The sequence below is a fragment of the Macaca mulatta genome, chromosome 7 (genome assembly GCF_049350105.2).
Source record: "Macaca mulatta isolate MMU2019108-1 chromosome 7, T2T-MMU8v2.0, whole genome shotgun sequence".
Classification (NCBI taxonomy): Eukaryota; Metazoa; Chordata; class Mammalia; order Primates; family Cercopithecidae; genus Macaca; species Macaca mulatta.
In genome coordinates, this window is record NC_133412.1 from 44259682 (window position 1) to 44277657 (window position 17976).

Genomic DNA, 17976 nt, shown 5'->3' on the forward strand with positions numbered 1-17976 from the left:
TAGGCTGGGGGCTTAACCTCCCTGAGCCTTCATTTCCTCCTCTGTAAAGTGATACCTGCCTCCTAGGATTGTTGTCAGCATTAAATGAGATGGGATATGTGGACACAGATGCTCAGTAGCCACTGGATTCCCATAGGAGACCCAGCGAGAATAGAGGGTGTCTGCAGCAACCTAAATAGGGTCCCTGTTAGTGAATCTCTGCCAATGTTTGCTGGGCCCATGTATGTAAGTTGCCTGCTGGGTAGACCCCAGCAAGGCTTCCCTGTGATTCAGGAAAGGCACCCCCTCCTCCCACCTATCACACAGGTCTCTGTAGCTGCAAACAGCCCGCTGGAGGGGGAAACAGTTCTAGAAGGCACTTGGGCATTGCCATCATTGAGTTCAGCCCAGACGTCTCCATGGGACTCTGGTCTTTTCTAGAAGAAATCCAGAATGATGAACTGGATCATGGAAAACATGGCATGCTGATCTTCACTGAAAAGTTAACCTTGGCAATAGAAGACCAAATAGAAGCCGGTTGACAGTTGTGATCACGGCCCTCATGTTATTGCTGTGTTGGTGTTAGTCATGCAGTGTGTGCTTTTATCCAGACACAGGCTAAAGAATTACTCTGAGAAATATGAAACTCTTACTGAGCTAATGACTCAACTTCTTCAAGATGCTGGGCGGGAGGCAGTGGCATTGGAAGGAGCATCTGATCCTGCTTCATCATGCACCTTGTGGGCCGCGGGGTAGTCACCAAACCTCTGAGCTTTATATTCCGTAAGCGAAAACAAGGTCATTTATGAATGGGCTTGCAGAGTCGGGAAACCTTCCACAGTTCAAAAGAACATCCCACCATCACCATCAATGAGGATAGAACCGCCCTTTTGGCATGGGCTGTGGGAGCCAAGCTTGGCCTCCTCCTACCTTGGAAACCAGTCTTGGACTTGGGGTAGAGGTGTGGGTCCTGGGGTCTCTGTGGGGCTATGTCTGCCTGTTAGTCTGGTGGGATGCATATACTGGTTGACTCCCTCCCTCCTCTGCACCTTTCACCCCTGATCAAACAAGCCAGCTCTTTCCTGGCAGCTTGGGAGCTTGGGCATGGATGCGTCAAGCAGCTTCAACTTGCCTGCATAGTAGCACAGCCACAGAGTATAGACGGGTGGCCATGGCAGAGCTGTGTACTTCTGCCAAGCCAGTAGGGCATTTTGCAACATTTTTGTTGAGAATGCTTAAGTCTCATGTTCCTGCATTCTCTACAGCAAATGTTAGTATTTAATTGTGGATTAATAATCTCTCCAGTCAATATTAGCTTTTTGTTAATTATAAAGCATTCCTGCTTGTTCCAGAAACACGCAAGAATGACCGAGGCAATCCTCACTTTAAGAAAATTCAGTATATATGGGTCTCTGCATTCACCAAAGAGGTGTGGATCCTGTATTTTTGTATAACAAAAGGCTATTTTAAAGGAAAGGATTTAATGCAAGAATTATTATCTAATGTTCCACCTTTGTACTTTTAATTTTGGAGTGATTATCCCAAGCTGCATCTTTTTTTTTTTTTTTTTCCTTTTTTTCTGGAGACAGGGTCTTGCTCTGTTTCCCAAGCTGGAGTGCAGTGGTGCAACCATGGCTCACTGCAGCCTCGGCTTCCAGGGCTCAAGCCATCCTCCCACAGCCTCCAGAGTAACTGGGACTCCAGGTACATGCCACCATGCCTGGATAATTTTTTTATTTTTTTGTAGAGATGGGGACTTGCTATGTTGCCAGGGCACATCTCAAACTCCTGGGCTCAAGTGATCCTCTCACCTTGGCTTCCCACAGTGCTGGGATTACAGGCATGAGCCACCGTATCCAGCCTACATCTTTAGTGTAAATAGAGGCAGGTATATTTGACTTGCAAAGGTCACCTGATTCTGTCTAGTTGGTAAATAACAACAAAATAGTGTTAGATGAAGCTTACATTTGAGAGCTTTGCAAATAAGGAAACCAGCTTCTCCACCCATTCTTTGGCTCTTCCATTCAAAGCCATGTTCCCTGTTCCATTTACCTTCATAGACTTAGCAAGCCAGAGAAATTAAATCCACCCGCATGGCCAGATTAGATGACTTGTAGGCTTTAGGTGATTTTATTTTATTTCATTTTATTTCGAGCCACTGAAACAATCCTCACACATAGTGAACTCATTTGCCATTTTGTTAACCAGGCTGCATCAGGAGGATCAGCAAATGGGGACACTGGTTCTCCACGCCTACCTAACATACTGACCTCTGAGCATCAGTAGTACCATCTGTTAAATGGGAACAGTGTTGCCACAGTGCCTTTTTCAAACCTGGTTTGAAAGGAGGCAGACGACTTTCCAAAAGCCCTTCCAGCCTTTGAGTTTTTATATTCAGCTCCCCATTGCTGAGAGCACCTCTGTTAGGCCACATAGTACCAGGTCCTTGGGGAGGAGAGGGGAGATCAAGCTAGCTGAATCCCAGGCCAGCCTGCTGGTGGATGAATTGGATGGAGACACGTACCCTTCTGTTGACAGCATAAATTTGAGTGTCACAGAAGAGGGGTGTGTGATTAAGACCCAGGGGCTGAGGAAGGCTTTCCAAAGGAAGTGACAGTGGTGTCTGGATGGTTAAGCAAGTTTCTGACAAGTATTAGGGAATGGAGAAAGAAACTCATGGTCACTGAGTGCCGGGTACTGTTGTCAGGCTCTTCTTGAAAACCCCTTAACCCCTGTGAGTTAGGTAATCACCTAGAGGAAACCAGGCCCTGGCAGCACTGGCTCCATGGGTGTTCGATGTGTGGGGTAACTCAGGGCTTCTGCTCAGAAGAGGTCTCTGCTTAACTGAATGCTGTGCTCTCACCATCTTGAAAATCTTCATAATTTTGGAACAAGGGGGCCCTCACAAGTAGACAGCTGGTCCTGGTTCTCAGAGATGTGGTCACCTGCCCACGGTAACATAGCTGTGAAGATTTGCACGAGTTCACCTCTCCATCATCTGTGGTCTCAGGAAGCGTTCCAGATCAAGAGAGTGGATGGATGAAATGCACACTGGGTGGGGTGTTCAAAGTCCAGGGAGCTAAGCGGCCTGGTGGCAGGAGATGGTGAGGCCAAGGATTTGAGGGGGCTGGGCTGTGGGTACCTTACCTGGTTACCCCCTGGGACAGTTCTACACCAGTGTGGGTGCCTGTTCCTGAGAGCTGAGACAGGCTAATTGAGGGCAATTTTTAGGTACTTTGCTTTTATGGCTTTATATTAGTTAGGTCCAAGAAGAAGTCTAAGGCAGGAGGTTTGCCAATAAAACACATTGTATATGGGGAATAAAAGACAATTAAAGGTGCCTCAAGTTCTGTCAGCTCTGGGAACCTGCAAGATGGAGAATGTGCCAAAAGAAGGGCTTTTTTTTTTTTTTTTTTTGAGACGGAGTCTTGCCCTGTTGCCCAGGATGCAATGGTGCAATCTCGGCTCACTACAACCTCCACCTCCTGGGTTAAAGCTATTCTCCTGCCTCAGCCTCCCGAGTAGGTAGGATTACAGGTGCCCGCCACCACGCCCAGCTAAGTTTTGTATTTTTAGTAGAGACAGGGTTTCACCATGTTGGCCAGGCTGGTCTTGAACTCCTGACCTCAGGCAATCCACCCACCTTGGCCTCCCAAAGTGCTGGGATTACAGACCTGAGCCACCGCGCCCAGCTGAGAAGGGCTTTCTTGAAGCCTACCATCATCTGCGACAAACCAGCATCCCTGCACCTCTGATGCACGCCCAGGCTGTCCCTATCTGAACCCCAAAGGGCCAGTTTTGTCTCTGTGATCTCAGATTAACCAGGGACTTCAGGGTTAGGTTCAGTTGGTGAACTTGGGCATTTAATGCCTGAGATGAGAACTCAGGCCCAGCCTGCTGTGAGAACAACAGCCCTGAAGGCCGCTGCAGGCCCTGGTTTATAGGTGAACCCGGCAGTTTGGCCATAAGCAGTGCAGACCCATAGGCTGGGAGGATTTGGGGGCCCCTTCCCATCTCACAACTGCCACCTGGGGACTGAGGTACCAGCTTCATTGTCTTGCACACTGTTATTTTAGAACCTTTCCAGGGGCAATAATGAAAGCAAGGCTTTCCCACCCCAGGTGGTCTCTGAGTAAGAAAACAAACAAACACACTCCAGAGTCTGACTTTATGATAAAACAAAAGAGGACTTGGAATGGGAGCAAAGTTCAGAGGCTTTGTTGCAGAAACTGGTTCCTTCTCAAAACGTGGGCTGATTTTATAATCTGCTTGTCTTGCCCTGGCTCTCCCTTTCCACCCTCGTTCCCTCCAGGACACAGGGAACCAGAGTTCCCCCACCTGGGCTCCTGTCCTCCCCAAGGGCCTGAGGGGTTTCCCTGCCTTGCTTGCCAGGTGGTCTTTTCCTTTGCAGGCTTGAGTAGTTGGGGTTTCTTTTAAGAGGGCAGCACCACTGTTTCTGGCACAGAGTCTGAGGGATGAGTCCTCTGATGGAGGAGATAGCTCTACCACCAGCCTCCGTGTGGCTCTTCAAAGCTATAGCTGCCTGCAGATAGTGTAGTGAAGGGAGCTTGTACCACAGAGCCCCGGGACCTGCAGAGAAAAGCCGTGCTGTCTGGGCCCAGGGAACCCGGAGCAGTCTTAGCGGGTGGGAGACGATCTCTTCGGCAGGGCCAGACGGGTGAGCTGCAGGTGGAGGGCAGGTAGAGGCATGCTGATGGGAGTGGGGCCCCAGGTTTCATCCTCTGGTGGGTCCCCTTGCCCGTTGGAGTGGTAAGGCCTAATAGCTCCTGGGGAAACGGCCTGTGGAGGAGACACTGAGCAGGCCTGTATATTAGGACCTGGGTGAAAAAAAAAGCTTGTTTTGTGTCAGGGTTGCAAGATGAGTTCATCTGTTCAGGATTTGTTTGAATACTGCAAGAGATAAAAGAATGGAAACCTTACCCATCACAGCCCGGGCCACCACTTTGTTCTTCCAGAGAGGTGGGGCCAAGCAGGCTGCAGTCAGGGCGCCGAGGCTGAAAGAAAGGCCTTTCTGCAGAGAAAAGCCTGCAGAAAACCCTTGGCCTCGAGAAGGCTGGGTACAGCCCAGCCAGGTGGCCGCTGACCGTCAGGATACCCCAGATCACTCCTAAACCCCTCCTGCGACTGGGGGACTCTGAGGACCACCCAGGAGAGCTAAGGGAGCATATGAGGCAGCACCAAGGAGGGCCCAGAGGAGAGACAGTGGGCTCAGGGTCAGGCCAGTCGATCGGGATTCCTGCGCTGCACTCTCACTTTGGGTCTGTCCTGAGGATTGGGATGATTCTGCCTCCTGGACTTGCACAGTTCAAAAAGGATCATGAATGAAGCATGTAGAGTGCCTCCCACTCCCCAGGGACGAGCCAGGGGTAGCAGCCCTTGCCCAAGATCAATTATTATGATTGTAGCCCATCTACAAAATACTCATTTTTGTGTTTTAGAGGGGTAGAATGTTTGAGTGTGGGGGACAAACTACACTTACAAGCCAAAAAGTGTGTTTCCAGGGCTGCATAGGGGGCCAGAAATAGCTGTTAGGGTGTGATATTTGAAAAGCCCACCGCCCTCCTAGGAAGGTGGGCAGCATGTCGTGGGGCAGTGTCGTTAGCACTGTCACCTCCGAGGACCCCTCTTCTTGTCCAGTCTTTGCAGAACCCCCACGTGATGGCGTGGAGTGGACATGGCTAGCTTCTTATAGCATGGTCTCTGTGCCATTGCCCTGACGTCCTCTAGGATTTTGCAGCCCACAGGTTGCAACCACAGGAGTGATGCAGAGTCCGCATCTCTAAGGTTAGATAGATGGAAGCTCAAATCCCAATTCTGCAGCTTCGTCGCTGAGAAGTTGGGGTATGTTTCCGGACTTTCAGGCCTCAGCTCTCTCATCTTAAGATGGGAGAATTAACATATGTTGAGGTAGTGCATTTAAAGGGTTTCAGACACTGCCTGGTATTTGGTAAAGGTTTCTTAAATGTGAGCTAGTTTATTATATTATTATCATGACTATTATTATTTCCCCTTGATTCTCAACTCCACTGGCACATACTATGTTTGCAGGTGTTACTACTGAATATGAATGCCCTTATGAACTATACAGGCTGAGTTACTCTGTCATATAATTTATATATATATGTAGATAAGGCTGCATGGTAGTAATAATATTAGTAATCATAATAGCTGTTAACTTATGCAATGCCTATTTTGAGCCAGGCATTATTTGACACACTTGAAATTAATCCCAACACCCTGATGAAGTAACCATTGATTGCATCCCTGTGTTACAGGTTAGGAAACTGAGGCCTAGAAGGGTGAAGTCACTCGCCCAAGATTTCACAGCTCTGAGTGGCAGAGCTGGGATTCACATGCAGGCACCTTTGCTCCCTAGTCCATGCTTTTAACCCTATGCAGGAGACATCCTGGTCCCAGCTGTGTCACTCATTTCCACTGTGACCTTGGCAAGTCACTTTACCTCTCTGAGCCTGTTTTTGCGCCTTGGCCATGTGGATGGCATGTTCCTCAGTCTCCCTCCTCCTGGTTCTGTCATGCTGCCCTCCTGTTCCCATCACACTCCCTGTCTTAGGGGCATCCCTCCACCCGCAGCCGACTAGCTGAGCGGCTGTCTGGAGGGTGGTGGCCAGTGTAGAGACCAGCCGCCAAAAGAGCCCCTGAGGTGGGCCCTGTGCAGTCAGGCTGCAGTGGTGGCCAGACCGCCCGTGATGTAATGACCGATTAGGAACTTCCCCTTGGAAGCCCGGCTTCCTCTAGGAGCCAAAGGTGCTGGAGCTGAGGTGGGGGGTGGGGAGGGGTGGGTGGGAGCGAATAAGAGGAAACTCCTGTCAGCTGGGCCCAGCTTTTGGAAAGAGTTCAGCAGAGAGGCTCGTTCTAAGCTGTTGACCATTAACATGGCCCTGTGCACATTCCTTCTCTGCTTTTACTGCCGGAGCCCGGTGGATAAAGAAAGAACTGGTCTTCCCCTCCCTTCACAAAGAAAAGAAAAATAGCCTCTAATTAATGCTGCATCTCGAGACTTGCTGCAAAACCTGAAGCCATTTCTGCAGCTTAAAACGACAAAGGAGAGTTAAGTGGAAACTCCTTTTTCCCTCTAAGTTTGATAACAAAAACTACTTATCAAATGGGCAAACAAGGCTTTAAAAGGGGTGTTAGGTTAACCAGATGCAGGGCCACGTAATTACTCCCAGGCCTGGGAGCCACAGATGAAAAGCTGCCGGTTGGACTGGAACTTGAAGCCACAGGCATGACATGGGACAGAAGAAAGGAGTTTTCCAGGAGGGCAGGAGGCCTCAGTGCAGCCCTGTGCAAAGGAGATTGAAAAAGCCAGCCCTGGGCCCCTCTTCAGCTCTGCCACCAACTTGCTGGGTGACCCTGGGCAAGTCACGTAACCTCTCTGGGCCTCTGAGACTTTTGAGTATCTCTTCTTTGCTCTCGATAGGGTCTGGGCCTGTCTGCCCTTGTTTCAGGCCTATCAATGAGGTGCTGAGCAGGCCCTTTCCATCTAGCCCTGGGAGAGCCAGGGAGGTTGCTATGGCCCAGGTGTGTGTGAAGTAGCAGCAAAGACTTGGAAGGTGAAGGAGTAGGGACCACCTGCTCCCCTGCTGACCCAGACCCTTGAAGACCCAGAGGACTCGGGCTGAGCCTCCCATGAATGCCCTGAACCTTAGAGTCTAAGCTGGGCACAACGCTGGTTCCTTTAGGGGATGGCTGAGTCTGAGGCAGTCTGGTCAAAAGGAAAGGGGGAAGCAGGAAGAAAGCAGGCTGCAGTTTATGCTCAGGCTCTTGGAGCTTGCAGCCCACGGGGGAGCACACAGGAACGTTCCTGCCCTTTGTTTTGACAGAAAACTGCTGATTTGAAGAAGCTAAAGGCTTTTCTTGGGATTTCAGCACTCCCCGCCTCCCTCAGACTGCAGTCAGCTCCCTTGGTGCCCCTGCACCCCCACAAAATTACATGTTGGGCTCGTAGCACCCTCCCTGGGCAGAGAGGCGTAGAGGAAAGAATGCCAGCCATCGGAGGGGCGGATTTCTGTGCAGGGGAGAAGGCCTATTGTTGGGACCAGTCACCTCCTCCTCCTCGGTGCAGACAGCCACCACCCTCTGGTGGCAGGAATGTGGTTGCCACCAGGAGGATAAAGGGCTTGTCCCCTGGGCCACTGTGGAGCCCTGCTGGGGCCACTCTAGGACAGCTACAGGACATTGCCACTTTCTTCTTTTTAATTTTTTTCAAGGTCTCATACCTAAAATGAAATCCACGGTTCTTTAAGCGTACAGGGTGTGTCTTTTTACAGCACAGATGCCCAAGTTCCCATGGTTCCAATCAAGAAATCAGACATTTCCATCATGCTGGAAAGTTCTCTTGTGCCTCTTCCCAGCTGTCTCCCTTTCCCCAGGGGTAACCACTGTTCTGATCTATTTTATTTTATTTTATTTTTTGAGATGGAGTTTCGCTCTTGTTGCCCAGGCTGGAGTGCAGTGGCACAATCTTGTCTCACTGCAGCGTCCGCCCCCCAGGTTCCAGCTATTCTTCTGCCTCAGCCTCCCAAATAGTTGGGATTAAGGTGCCCGCCACCACACCCGGCTGATTTTTTTGTATTTTTAATAGAGACGGGGTTTTGCCATGTTGGCCAGGCTGGTCTTGAACTCCTGACCTCAGGTGATCCACCCGCCTCAGCCTCCCAAAGTGCTGAGATTACAGGCGTAAGCCACTATGCCTGGCCACTGTTCTGATTTACACTGCCGTAGATTAGTTTGCCTTCTCAAGAGTTTTGTCTTGGTGGAAATATACCACGAACCTTCTGTGTCTGGCCTCCCACGCTCAATGGGATGCCCTTCAGATTCATGCACCTTGTTGCGGGTGTCAGTAGCTTGTTCCTTTTTCCTGGTGAGTAGTGTTTCATTGGCTGGATGTTCCTAGTTTTTGTTTATTGGTTTTCTGTTGATAGATACCTGAGCTGGTTTCTGGGTTTGGGTGGTTAGGACTAGAGCTGCTAGTCCTAGGAACATTAAATCACGGAAATTTAGAGCTGGGGAGAGAGTAATGATCTCATTGTTCGGATGGGAAGACTGAGGCCAGAGGAGGGAGATGACCTGCTGGATCAGGGCCAGGAGGCAGGACTCCTCCCAGGCTAGTGCCATCCATCCCAGACACAGCGCCTCTCCTCCTCCCCCGGAACCCTCCCAGCAGGACCCAGAGTCTGGCTGGGAACTAGGCCAGGCCCTGAGCAGGGGGTAGTGATGGGGCGTTTCGGTCAGAACTCGGTCATCTTTGATGTTGTTCACTCGGGTCTGACTCCCCGGTATTTATTTGCAATTAAAGAGTTGGTTCCTAATTAGGCTGATGGCCGTGGGAGATGGCAGTACCACAGCCTAGGAGCCACGAGGAGAAAAAGATCCTTCTGTAAGAGACTGTCCCCTCACCTGAGTGGCAGCCCAGGCTTGTGACTGAGAGGCACAGGGTGAAGGGGCCGTGCAGCTGTGGGAAGTACAGAGTAGGGACCATGGGTTAGGGGGCACCTACCTTCTCACTCATGGTGTCACAGAGAGCATGTCAGCTTGTGTTGGACACACCACATGAAATCTGAATGCACATATGTGTGTGAGAGGATGGAGCCACAGCAGGGCTCATTCTAGACATTCAGACATGCATTGCTTCATTCTTCCATTCCTTCACTCACTGGGCACCTCTTTCACTGCAGGTACCAGGCTAGGGGCTAACCCCTAACATTTGTAAAGTGCTTCGCAGTTTGCAAAGGGCCTTGTCCACAGTCCTATTGAGACCTTCCATGGCGGCGACCCTGGGCCATGACCCGCAACCCCACTAAAGATCCCTGGCCTCTGAAGGGTAAGGCCAACACTGGAGCCCGTAAACAAGGCAGCTCCTTCCTTCTGCACCCACTTGATTTTGCCGGAGTGTCTAGAAAATTCAGAGATGGACAGTGTGTGAGTGGGGCACTTGATTATTGAATCAGTCCTTTTGCAAATACAGTGAATGAGTCTTGGAGACATTTAGCAGTTTATCGATGGCCACATATCCAGTCACTGGTGGCAGCCTTAGGACAGTCTCACTGTGAAACCTTGTGGACCATGCGGCATGGGTTAGAGTAGAATTCTGGGCTCTCAAGTTCTGGCCCTAGGTCTGCCACCCACTGCTATGTGTCCTTGGGCAAGTCCCTCGACGCCTCCCAGGATGCTGTCTTTGGGGCACCAGATTATTGGACTCCATTAGTGGTCCCAACAGGCCAGTCTCAAAACTAAGTTTTCATTGGTCCATGGTGAAAGAAATAAAAATAAGTTAGAAAATAAGTCTGTACATGGCAAAATAAAGCAGTGGTAGGCCGGGTGCAATGGCTCATGCCTGTAATTCCAACACTCTGGGAGACAGACAGGCAGATTGCTTGAGCCCAGGAATTTGAGACCAGCCTGGGTAACATGGCAAAATCCGGTGGTGTGTGCCTATCATGCCAGCTACTTGGGAAGTTGAGGTGGGAGAATCGCTTCAGCCTGGGAGGTCAAGGCTGCAGTGAGCTGAGACTGCGCCACTGCTGTACCCCAGCCTAAGTGACAGAGTGAGACTGTTTCTCAAACAGAAACAAAAATGAAGCAGTAGTCGCCCTGTGTCATTCCCAGCTCCCCTGTTAAAAAAAAATGTGTTGGTTTGTGGAAGGCTGAAGTGTTGGGTCTCACTGGATAAGATAATGTCAGTGGATACTCAAGCTCTGACGCCCGGGGACTGAGAGCTGAGTGGGGACAGGGAGGCTGAGAGTGGCTGGCTTACCCTCTGGATCAGACAAGAGACCCTGGTTTTTGCCCACCACCCTTCCGTGCCCTAGGGCCTGAACCCACCAGCCCACCAGCTGGGTTCAGGATTCCCTGTGGGGTGGGGGGTGGGGCAATGTCCAGGCACTGGGATGTATTTTATTTTCTGCCCCCTTCCCTTTTATTAGGTTGGTGCAAAAGTAATTGAGGCAGGAGGGTCACTTGAGCCCAGGAGTTTAATCCCAGCCTGGGCAACAAAGCAAGACCTCATCTCTACAAAAGAGCTTTTGAAAATTAGCTGGGCACAAAGGTGTACATCTGTGGTCCCAGCTACTCGGGAAGCTGAGACAGGAGGATTGCTTGAGCCCAAGGAAGATATGCAGCCTTGGGATAGATGGAGACCCACCCCACCCCTTCCCAGTCAGAGTGTAGACCAACTTGGGGGCACTGGCCAGGAGCGCAGACGCCTGTTAAGGACAAAGGAGGGGCTGCAGTTCAGGCGCCCCAGGAAGGAGAGGTCAGAGAGGGCTTCCCAGAGGTGGCGGTCTGTCTCCCTGGATTTGGGAGACATGGCCAGGAGCGCAGGCCTGATGAGGTGTAACCCAGTCTGTTCCATCAAGGAAGCTGCAGGGGATGGGGCCTGGCTCAAGCCCTGGGTGTCCCTTAGCTGGATGGCTGGGGCAGGCAAGGCCTGAGGGCGGCTCTGTGGATTCATCCCCAGTCATAGGGTACCATAACGCGCACTGGGGCTAGGCTGGCGACATGAGTTTTGAGCGGGGAAATGGGGCGAGTTTGGCCTGGCTGGGGTGGGGGGAACTGAGAGGAGGGGGATAGGAAGTCCCACCTGTCCTTGAATTGAAAAACTTCCTTTTCTTTTCTTTTTTGTTTTTCTTTTTGTTTGAGACAAGGTCTCACTCTGTCACCCAGACTGGAATGGTGACACATTGTAGCACAATGACAGTTCCCAGTAGCTTCAAACTCTTGGGCTCAAGCAATACTCCTGTCTCAGCTTCCCGAGTAGCTGGGACTGCAGATGTACACCATCATGCCCAGCTAATTTTTAAACGTTTTTTGTAGAGATGAGGTTTTGCTTTGTCACCCATGCTGGGCTTAAACTCCTGGGCTCAAGTGAGCCTCCTGCCTCAGCCTCCCAGAGTTCCCAGCCAGCAACCTTTTGGAAGCTGGGAAAGAGAAAGTCGCTCCCCCCGCCCCCTGCACCCCTGCCCTTCCCCAGCTAGACTCTGCCTTTTTCCATGGGTCGGGTAGAGTGGCTGGGCAACTGTCTCAGAGCCTTGTCTGTGAAGAGGTGCAGCAGTGACCCCTCCCTCAGTGAGACAGTAAATGGAGTCCTCCAAGAGTGGGGATAGTGACGCCTCAGCTTGTAAACAATCACCTCTAGGACTCATGGACCATGAGAGCAGTCATGCTTACAGATAGGGAAACTGAGGCTTAGGGAGGGAGCGGCGCTTGCTCAGTGTGCAGGTTTTAGGAAGGAGCCAGGGCAGAACTGTCTCTGGAGTGTGGAGAAGAGCTCCCCTCTAGAGTGTGGCCTGGCACCAAGGCGGCCCCAGCATTCACTGGTGTGTACTCTGGGCCTCAGTTTCCTCACCTGTGGAATGGGCTGCTAGCAGAGGTGAAATGAGGCTGTTGTGAAGAAGGGGCCCATCTCACAGAAGGCACTCACGAATGCCGTTGCCCATCCTGTCTCCCAGCATACTCCAGGCATCGCTTTTTTGCATCCCCACCTTGCTGTGCCTGACACAGTCATGGAATTCTTGTTGGTTGGTGGGCAGTGTGGGTGCTGGAGTATCATGGCCAGGCTAGCACGGTGCTGCTTTTCTGGCCCTTGGGGGCTCCCAGACCCATGCCAGATAGATGGCTGGGGAGAGGGGCACTGGAGTGGAGTGACTGGAGCTCAGAGTCGGCTCTCCCAGCTGCCCATCTGCTGGGACTGGCCTAATGCCTGAACCTAGTGACCGCCCAAGGGCTTGAGCTGTCTCTGTCACTATTGCCCACTGGCTAAGGGCAGTTCAGTCGAGGGCAGGATGTAGAACCTCTTCCTCCTCCTCTCCTGACCATCAGCTGGAAGCATCAGAGGCCTCCCTGGAGACTGAGGCAGAATGATCCAAGCTGTGGGCTGGTGTGAGGACTTGGATTACCCCTTGGATTAGCAGACTTGGGGACCTGGGTCTGGGACTCAGTGCCAGGCACAGGGCAAGGGGCACACTCATGAAGCCTGTGCCCAGCCCAAAGCCACAGCAGAGCAGTCAGCCTCCAGGAGGCCCCTGAGGCAGACGGCCTTCTGCCAGGTGGCTGGGCGGGCCTCCCAGTGTGTAAGGGGACGTCAGGGGCCCTGCCACCCTGTTCTTCTGGGGCTTCTAGGCAGGGGAAAGACCAAGGCAAAGGCAGCCAGAGCTGGCCCCACGCAGGCTCCCAGGTGAAGCTGTTAGAAGTGTTGTCCTCTGGGATTTGGTTGGACTTTGATCAGTTTTCCTCAGAAAAACAGCCATGAAGCACCTTGCTTTGCTCTGTCAGGCCTCCAGCAGAACACCTCCCTCTGCACAGGCCCAGGCCAGGGACCTGTGTGGAAGCAGGCATGGCAGGCAAATCATGTCACCTCACTGGGCAGTTATAGGTGCCTGCCTGCTTCTCAGAGCTGTGAGCTCCAAGGAAAGGCCAGATGTCAGAATCTGAGAAGCTGGCCACATGAGAGCAGGGAGCACCCTGGTCTGTGTTGGTCTGAACTTTGGTCTCAGAAAATTGTTAAACTCCTCTAGACACACAGATGGCCCGAGTCAGAGTGTGACAAGGGATTTCAGTAACACCTTAGCTACCCCTTCGCTATACAGTGAGGAAACTGAGGCCCAGAGAGGAGCAGCACACACCTTCGATTGCTGGGCAGCTCCAGAGCTGTTAAGGAGCCATTTTCTTTGTCATTTAGGGACCCTCAGCTCCTCTGCCATGCAGAAGTGGCTGCAGTTCTGGTGAAAACCTGCATTTCCTGCCAAGAAAGCCAACTGAAGTGGGCGGTACCGGGAGGCTAAGGCTGAGGTAGAGAGCAGTCGGGCAGTCATATTTATAACAAGGTCACCACAGGAATCCTGCTGCTTCAGGCCGGATGGGATCCTGGGGGCAGCTCCCCCCACCCCCAGCCCACCTCCCTGTGCTTGAGTCCTCTAATGTGGTGATGTCAGCCCCCGCCCCCATCCACCAATAGCCTAACCCTACTTTGTCAGGTTGAGACTTGGACTAGTGGGTTCAAATCCTGGCAGGGTGCCCTCCTCTGTAGAAGGAGGAGAAGGTGGCGCCCTCGCAGAGTGATCATGAGGACCAAGTGAGTCCTGTGCGCTGTGAAGAGTAAGAAGCACAGTGCACCACTCCTGGTCCGTGATGGGTGCTCCACAGTCAGTCCCTCCTTTGGGGGTGTGCAGGCAGCTGTCTGTCTCTCCTGCTAGCATGAGGAGGCAGGGGCCGGGTATGCAGGGTTCATGTCTGTGCTTCCACAGCACCTAGCACACAACAGGTGTTCTCTGGCTTGCACTCTGTGGCTCATAACCTCTGTTTTCTCCTTTGTGTGAGTGTGTGTGTGTGTGTGTGAAAGAGATGTCCTGTTGTGTGCTATATTTCCTGAGGACAACCTGGCACACAGTCGGTGCCCACATGACTGCTGAATGCTAGAAACCTTACCCAGCTCCCACTGTGCAGACAGCAGAGCCCACCTCCGCTCCCCGGTGCCTCCCACCTCCCCACCCCGAATAACGCGGCGGTCCCTGTGCTTGTCCCGCAGACGCCAGCATGTCTCCGGACGCCACCAAGCCGAGCCACTGGTGCAGCGTGGCGTACTGGGAGCACCGGACGCGCGTGGGCCGCCTCTACGCGGTGTACGACCAGGCCGTCAGCATCTTCTACGACCTACCTCAGGGCAGCGGCTTCTGCCTGGGCCAGCTCAACCTGGAGCAGCGCAGTGAGTCGGTGCGGCGAACGCGCAGCAAGATCGGCTTCGGCATCCTGCTCAGCAAGGAGCCCGACGGCGTGTGGGCCTACAACCGCGGCGAGCACCCCATCTTCGTCAACTCCCCGACGCTGGACGCGCCCGGCGGCCGCGCCCTGGTCGTGCGCAAGGTGCCGCCCGGCTACTCCATCAAGGTGTTCGACTTCGAGCGCTCGGGGCTGCAGCATGCGCCCGAGCCCGACGCCGCCGACGGCCCCTACGATCCCAACAGCGTCCGCATCAGCTTCGCCAAGGGCTGGGGGCCCTGCTACTCCCGGCAGTTCATCACCTCCTGCCCCTGCTGGCTGGAGATCCTCCTCAACAACCCCAGATAGTGGCGGGCCCGGCGGAGGGGTGGGTGGGAGGCCGCGGCCGCCGCCACCTGCCGGCCTCGAGAGGGGCCGATGCCCAGAGACACAGCCCCCACGGACAAAATCCCCCAGATATCATCTACCTAGATTTAATATAAAGTTTTATATATTATATGGAAATATATATTATACTTGTAATTATGGAGTCATTTTTACAATGTAATTATTTATGTATGGTGCAATGTGTGTATATGGACAAAACAAGAAAGACGCACTTTGGCTTATAATTCTTTCAATACAGATATATTTTCTTTCTCTTCCTCCTTCCTCTTCTTTACTTTTATATATATATATATATATATAAAGAAAATGATACAGCAGAGCTAGGTGGAAAAGCCTGGGTTTGGTGTATGGTTTTTGAGCTATTAAAGCCCAGTCAAAAAGCTAATACCAGTCACTCGATAATAAAGTATTCGCATTATAGTTTTTTTTAAACTGTCTTCTTTTTACGAAGAGGGGCAGGTAAGGCTTCAGCGGATTTCTGACCCATCGTGTACGCTGAAACTTGACTTGAGTTTTCATGTTTTATTGGATAAAGATAGAACGGATTGAAAAGGGAGGAAAGTCACATTTACTCTTAAGTAAACCAGAGAAGGTTCTGTTGTTCCTTCCTGCCCATGGCTATGGTGTGTCCATTGGATAGGGATGGTGGTGAGGAAAGGGAAAATATACTGGCCATTTATCCTGAACAAGCTTTTCTAGTCTCATGGAGGAGGTTCATGCCCTAGCCTAGAAGGGCCCAGGTCTATGCCTCCCATCTTTGAGCTATGAGCAAGCTAAAAGACGACACTATTTCTCACCATTTTGTGGAAATGGCCTGGGGAACAAAGACTGAAATGGGCCTTAAGCCCACCTGCTACCTTGCAGAACCATCTGAAGCCCCATGGTGAGTAGATCCTTTTAGGACCTCGACAGGCTATTTCCCACCCCCCAGCCAAAAATAGCTCAGAATCTGCCCATCCAGGGCTGTATTAATGATTTATGTAAAGGCAGATGGTTTATTTCTACTTTGTAAAAGGGAAAAGTTGAGGTTCTGGAAGGATAAATGATTTGCTCATGAGACAAAATCAAGGTTAGAAGTTACATGGAATTGTAGGACCAGAGCCATATCATTAGATCAGCTTTCTGAAGAATATTCTCAAAAAAAGAAAGTTTCCTTGGCCAGATAACTAAGAGGAATGTTGCATTGTATATCTTTTTTCTTGGAGATTTATATTAACATATTAAGTGCTCTGAGAAGTCCTGTGTATTATGTCTTGCTGCATAATAAATTATCCCCAAACTTAGCAGCTTAAAATAACTAACATTTATTATCTCCCACAGTTTCTGTAGGTCAGGAATCTGGGAGCAGCTTAGCCAAGTGGTTCTGGCTCGGGGTCTCTGGTGAGGTTGCCATCAAGCTGTCAGCCAGGGCTGTAGTCATCTGAGTCTTGACTGGGTCTGGGGGACCTGCTCCAAGCTCGCTCACTTAGCTGCTGGCAGGAGCCCTCAGTTCCCTGCCACGTGGGCATCTCCACTGGGCTACTTGCAAGATGGCTTCCCCAGAGCAAGTGATCCAGAACAGCAAGGGTGAAGCTGCTGGGTTTTTTTGTTTTGTTTTGTTTTTTGTTTTTTGTTTTTTTTTTTGAGACAGGGTCTTACTCTGTCACCCAGGCTGGAATGCAGGTGCCCCATCATGACTCGCTGCAACCTCAAACTCCCTGGGCTCAGGTGATCCTCCCACATCAGCCTCCTGAGTAGCTAGGACTACAGGTGCACACCATCATGTCTGGCTAATTTTTGTACTTTTGGTAGAGATGGGATTTCACCATGTTGCCTAGGCTGGTCTTGAAATCCTGAGCTCAAATGATCCTCCCACTTCGGCCCCACAAAGTGTTGCGGTTATGGATGTGAGCCACCATGCCCAACCTGAGCTGCTGTCTTCTGTAACTAGATCTCAGAAGTGACATACCATCGCTTCTGCCGTACTTATTTGTCATACAAACCATCTCTGTTACAATGTGGGAGGGACTACACAAGGACATGAATACCAGGAGACAGGAATCATGGCCACCACATCCTCCAAGAAGAAAAACCGTTTAACTTTGTTTCCCAAAGTTATTTACGAATAGACTGTCCCCACCCCTGTAATAATGTCCCCATACTGAGGCATGCCAGTGCTTCTGGGCTGACCACAGCTGTTCACGCCAGGGTGCTCTGCACTGAGGCCCTGACCTGAAGACACTCAGCAGAGATGGCTGTCACACTGGAGTATTCAGAGGGCTCTTGGTGTGGGGGCAGGACGGGAGGCACCACAGGCTCACAGGCAGTTTGTGGGTGCACGTCCAAAAGGAATAAGCAACCACTTCCATGCGAGTGCCGAGAAGGAGGAATCGGGAGGCCTCCTAAGAGGCTCAGTGCCTTGACCTCTGGTCCTCACAGGACAAATGAGCGGGAAGCTGGCAGGCTAAGGGTGGCAGAGGGTGCAGGAGCAAAGAGTTTGGGGATGGCAGAGACCAGGAAGCAGGAGGGGAGTTTCCAGACACTCGTGCTCTGGAGCCGGGCTGCCCGAGTTCAAATCCCAGTTCTGCCGCTCAGAGTGACTTCAGTGACTTCATAGCTTCTTAACATGCTTTGGTGTTCCCATCTGTAAGATGGGAATAAGACTGCCCCTACCTCAGAAGTAGGTACGAATTGGGAGAGTGAAGCACGCCACAGAGTACCTGGTCTGTCACCAGGACACAGCTGCCATTATTCACACAGAGCCAGGGCTGGAAAGGGCTGGGTGACCCTCACACACCAAGATGAGGAGCTGGGGTGATCTTCAGGGGGCAGGGGGGAAGGTGGGCTGCTTCTCAGTGGGCCAGGGAGATGAGC

The 17976-nt window shown here is 51.6% G+C and overlaps 1 protein-coding gene across 1 annotated transcript in view; it reads left to right on the forward strand.

Moving 5' to 3' along the window:
* The window catches only part of SMAD6 (SMAD family member 6), an 81773-nt gene extending 65356 nt beyond the window's left edge, over positions 1–16417 (forward strand). Inside the window, exon 4 of the mRNA XM_015142533.3 lies at positions 14546–16417. Within this exon, the coding sequence (XP_014998019.2) occupies positions 14546–15084 (539 nt within the window). The 3' untranslated portion in view covers positions 15085–16417. The remainder of the gene's footprint in view (positions 1–14545) is intronic.
* Positions 16418–17976: the final 1559 nt, after the last annotated feature.